Source organism: Bubalus bubalis, chromosome 16, assembly GCF_019923935.1.
Source record: "Bubalus bubalis isolate 160015118507 breed Murrah chromosome 16, NDDB_SH_1, whole genome shotgun sequence".
Classification (NCBI taxonomy): Eukaryota; Metazoa; Chordata; class Mammalia; order Artiodactyla; family Bovidae; genus Bubalus; species Bubalus bubalis.
Genome location: NC_059172.1, coordinates 35,433,819 through 35,438,074, shown reverse-complemented (window position 1 = coordinate 35,438,074; position 4,256 = coordinate 35,433,819). Strand labels below are relative to the sequence as shown.

At 38.7% G+C, this 4,256-nt stretch overlaps 1 protein-coding gene across 1 annotated transcript; it reads right to left on the bottom strand.

Moving 5' to 3' along the window:
- Nucleotides 1-1,570: 1,570 nt before the first annotated feature.
- Nucleotides 1,571-2,986, bottom strand: LOC123329608 (olfactory receptor 52Z1-like). Its single transcript, XM_045162875.1, has one exon. It carries the CDS (start codon nucleotides 2,929-2,931, stop codon nucleotides 1,975-1,977), a length of 957 nt encoding a protein of 318 aa, XP_045018810.1. The 5' UTR covers nucleotides 2,932-2,986; the 3' UTR covers nucleotides 1,571-1,974.
- Nucleotides 2,987-4,256: the final 1,270 nt, after the last annotated feature.

Genomic DNA, 4,256 nt, shown 5'->3' with positions numbered 1-4,256 from the left:
TGTATGGATGTGAGAGTTGGACTGTGAAGAAAGCAGAGCGCTGAAGAATTGATGCTTTTGAACTGTGGTGTTGGAGAAGACTCCTGAGAGTCCCTTGGACTGCAAGGAGATCCAACCAGTCCATCCTAAAGGAGATCAGTCCTGGGTGTTCTTCGGAAGGACTGATGCTAAAGCTGAAACTCCAATACTTTGGCTACCTCATGCGAAGAGTTGACTCATTGGAAAAGTCTCTGATGCTGAGAGGGATTGGGGGCAAGAGGAAAAGGGGGTGACAGGATGAGATGGCTGGATGTCATCACCAACTCGATGTACATGAGTTTGCATGAACTCCGGGAGTTGGTGATGGACAGGGAGGCCTGGCGTGCTGTGATTCATGGGGACACAAAGAGTCAGACATGACTGAGTGACTGAACTGAACTGAATTGATAGTATCATTATAAAATGATCAAAAGGAGCTTTGACATTCATTTGAGGAGCAAATGCAGATTTTTTATTCATTCCAGTGCTTTTTCTAATGTATGGTACTAGAGGTAAAGAACCCACCTGTAAATGAAGGAGACATAGAGACATGGACTGGATCCATGGGTAGGGTCGATCCCCTGGAGGAGGGCATGGCAACCCACTCCAGTATTCTTGCCTGGAGAATACCCATGGACAGAGGAACCTGGTGAACTAGAGTCCATAGGGTCTCAAAGAGTTGGACACAATTGAAGCAAGTTAGCATGCACACATGCTAGTAATCCATAAATTTCTACCTCTGGAAAATTTTTATCCAGTCTCCAGAGTGAAAAATTAAAATAGCTTGATGCCCCAAGATCACCTAAAATCATTATGTCCCATAATGCCTGAAATGATACTTGCTGCTGCTGCTAAGTCACTTCAGTCGTGTCCTACTCTGTGCGACCCCATAGATGGCAGCCCATCAGGCTCCCCCGTCCCTGGGATTCTCCAGGTAAGAACACTGAAGTGAGTTGCCATTTCCTTCCTTAGGAAAGAGGAAATATTGGCTTCCCAAGTGGCACTAGTGGTAAAGAATGCTCCATTCAGTGCTGGAGATATCAGAAGTGGGCTCGATCCCTGGGTCAGGAAGATCCCTTTCGGGAGGGCATGGTAATCCACTCCAGTATTCTTTCCTAGAGAATCCCATGGCCAGAGGAGCCTGGTTGATTACAATCCATGGGGTCATGGAGTTGGACATGACTGAAGCATTGTGTATTACACACAAGGAGGAAATATAAAAGAGATTCCTTTCTCTGTCCTGCATGTCCAGTGTATGTAGGATGCAGACTAATTACAGTAGTATTACTGGTAATAGTAACAATAGACAACCTTCCTTCATTTTCATTACATGCTATGCAGTGTTTTAGAAGCTTTATATAAATCATTTTACTTAATAATTTTAACAACCTTATAAGTTACATTATATTTTGTACCTATTATAAAGATAAGTGTACAGAATTCCAGAAAGAGTAAATGTACTCTGCCAAGGCCATACATCTGAAATTCAAGACTCGAACTTAGAGCCTAAATGCTCAGCTAATACATCAGGATGCTAAATACATGAGTACTATTTTCTCTGATTTACAGAGGTCATATTATAGGAGAAAAAACTAAAACCCTGTTAAGTTGATTTGAGATTTTTTTTTCATTTTTTTTTAGTGTGTGTGGGTGGGCTGTGTCTTCAGTTCTCCTGTTTGTCTATATTAACATAAAACTGAAATTAGCTATTGAATTTATTTGCTTTAAACTTGTAACAAAGCTCATTATTACACAGACTCTAAAATGTCCATGGTCTGACACTGTCCTGAACAAAAGCAGTGAAACAAGATTTTAACATGATCTGATTTACTCAAATCTTAATGCTATTATTCTCTCTTAATGCTGGCATGATATAAGATATCCAATATAATTGTAGGTACTCTTCAATTAGTGGAGTTACATAGAGAATTAAAGAACTACGCTGTTTAATCTACATCAGCAAAATTTCTTGCTCAAATAAAAGACCTGGATAAATTTCTCCTGAATTTGCTTGGTCTTAACTCCATAAATGATGGGGTTGAGAGTGGGTGGTACCACCACATAAAGATTGGCAAGAAGGATATGTATATGGAGTGGTATACAGTGGCCCCCGAATCGGTGAGCAAAGAATGAAAAAAAGGCTGGGGTATAGAACAGTAATATAACACAGACATGGGAGCCACAAGTACCCAGAGCCTTGAGCCGGGCATCTTGGGAAGGAATTCTAAACACAGTACACAGTATTAGGGCATAAGAGATGATGATAAGCACCACATCCAGGCACGTGGAAAATAGAGCCACAATCACCCCATAGTAGATGTTGACTTGGATGCTATCACAGGCAAGCCTGGCAATGCCCATATGTTCACAGTATGAGTGATGAATAATGTTCCTTCCACAGTAAGTAAGCCGATAAACCAGAAAAACCAAGGGGAAACAGATGAGGAAACTCCTAATTATAGAAGCAATGCCTATTTTTCCACTGAGTGAGGGTGTTAGAATGGTAGTATATCTTAGTGGATAACAGATGGCTACATAGTGATCAAATGCCATGGCCAGCAATATGGCAGACTCTGCCACAAAGATGAAGTGGAGGAAAAACATCTGGGACACACAGCTACCAAAAGATATACCCCCTTCTTGGAACCAGAAGATTGCTAACATCTTGGGTGTGGTGACAGTGGAAAGAAAGATATCTGCCAAGGCTAACATGGAGAGGAAAATGTACATGGGTTCATGAAGACTGCGCTCAGTGAAGATCAGAAATAGTAAGAGGGTATTTCCCACAACAGCGACTATGTACATGGAACAAATGGGGATGGAGATCCACGTGTGTGCATCTTCCAGTCCTGGGATCCCAATCATGGTGTACCAAATGTCTCTAAGGTTAGTGTAGTTTGAAGAGGTTGTCATCTTTTACTCTGTCCTCTGATGCTGAACCGTGAAATAGGGTGAGGGAAAGAGAAAGAGAATGAGAATGAAGTGTCAGGGCTATTTTATCAGATTAAGTGTGACTCTTGGCATTGCAGTAATTTACTACCTTAAAAAAGGATGGTAATAAGTAATGATTCAAGGATGATAAACCAAATAGACTTCACTGGCACAAAAGTCACCATGACTTAATAGAGTTAATGCTATTGGTATTGATAATGAAAATAGCAATAATAATAAACATTGAATGGGCTTATAAATTCATTTAGGCACTGTGACCAATACATTATATTTATTGACTTAGCATCATACAAGAAAACTTCTTTATAAGCTCTTGAGTATCATCAGTTTTCCTTCTTGTCTGACTAGTCACTCCTGGTGATTAATAGACACTTTTTATTCTAGAACTAAAGAAAAAAGTGTTCAAAATACTGGTGTGGCCTTTTAGGGAGCTCAGTAACATATTATTCTTATGATTTAATATGAAGACTTTCATTATCAAATGAGAAGAACTTAGAAAGAGGAATATAAGTGTAGACAGTCCTTACTTTGAACAGTTTTTTTCTACCTTAAGAGTGTGCACATTAAAACCATGTTCTCTCTTTGTATGGTCCCAGGATGCATGCATTTCAGGTGAACTAATCCTGTGCAAAGCAAGGACTGATAAATCATCATTCTAACACAGAACATATGTCCTCTCATCAATCACGTACATTATCTTCCTCCCTCCAATCTCACTTGCCTACCCACTTTTTTTTTTCTCTTTTCCCATTTATTTCTCCCAGCTTATATTCAAATATCTGTCCTTTCCTTCTCTTCTTTTTTTTTTTTTAGCAAAAATTTGGATACTATTTCCAGAGAAAAGGAAAAAAAAAAAAAACATTTCTTTAAGCTCACTCTGTATTTAATAACTCACTGAGGAAGGAATCAAATATAGATCATAAATATTTCATATTTCAAGGATTCCTACCCTTGTGAAGGTCATGAAATGTGGACAACAAAACACCTCCCTTCAAAGAAGATCAGAATAAAATAATTTGAGATATTCAATCACATGTTTATGACACAAAGAAGCCTAACCTTCACTAGAGAGATAATGAAAAGTTTCATGGAAGTGTGGTCATTAATCTGTTTCCCAGAAACAAAAAACTTCAGGAAAGAACAAAAAGACAAACAAAAAGCTAAAAGTAAGGTATTTAAATCACTATAAAATGAGATCATCTAGCTTATTGAGAACTTAGAGATATAAGAAATATGACAGCCATTAAAAAGAATACATTTGAATCAGTTCTAATGAGGTGGATGAA

Bases quoted from the DNA above. Each gene is read 5' to 3' on its own strand.
- LOC123329608 (XM_045162875.1), bottom strand. From the start codon at position 2,931: ATGACAACCTCTTCAAACTACACTAACCTTAGAGACATTTGGTACACC.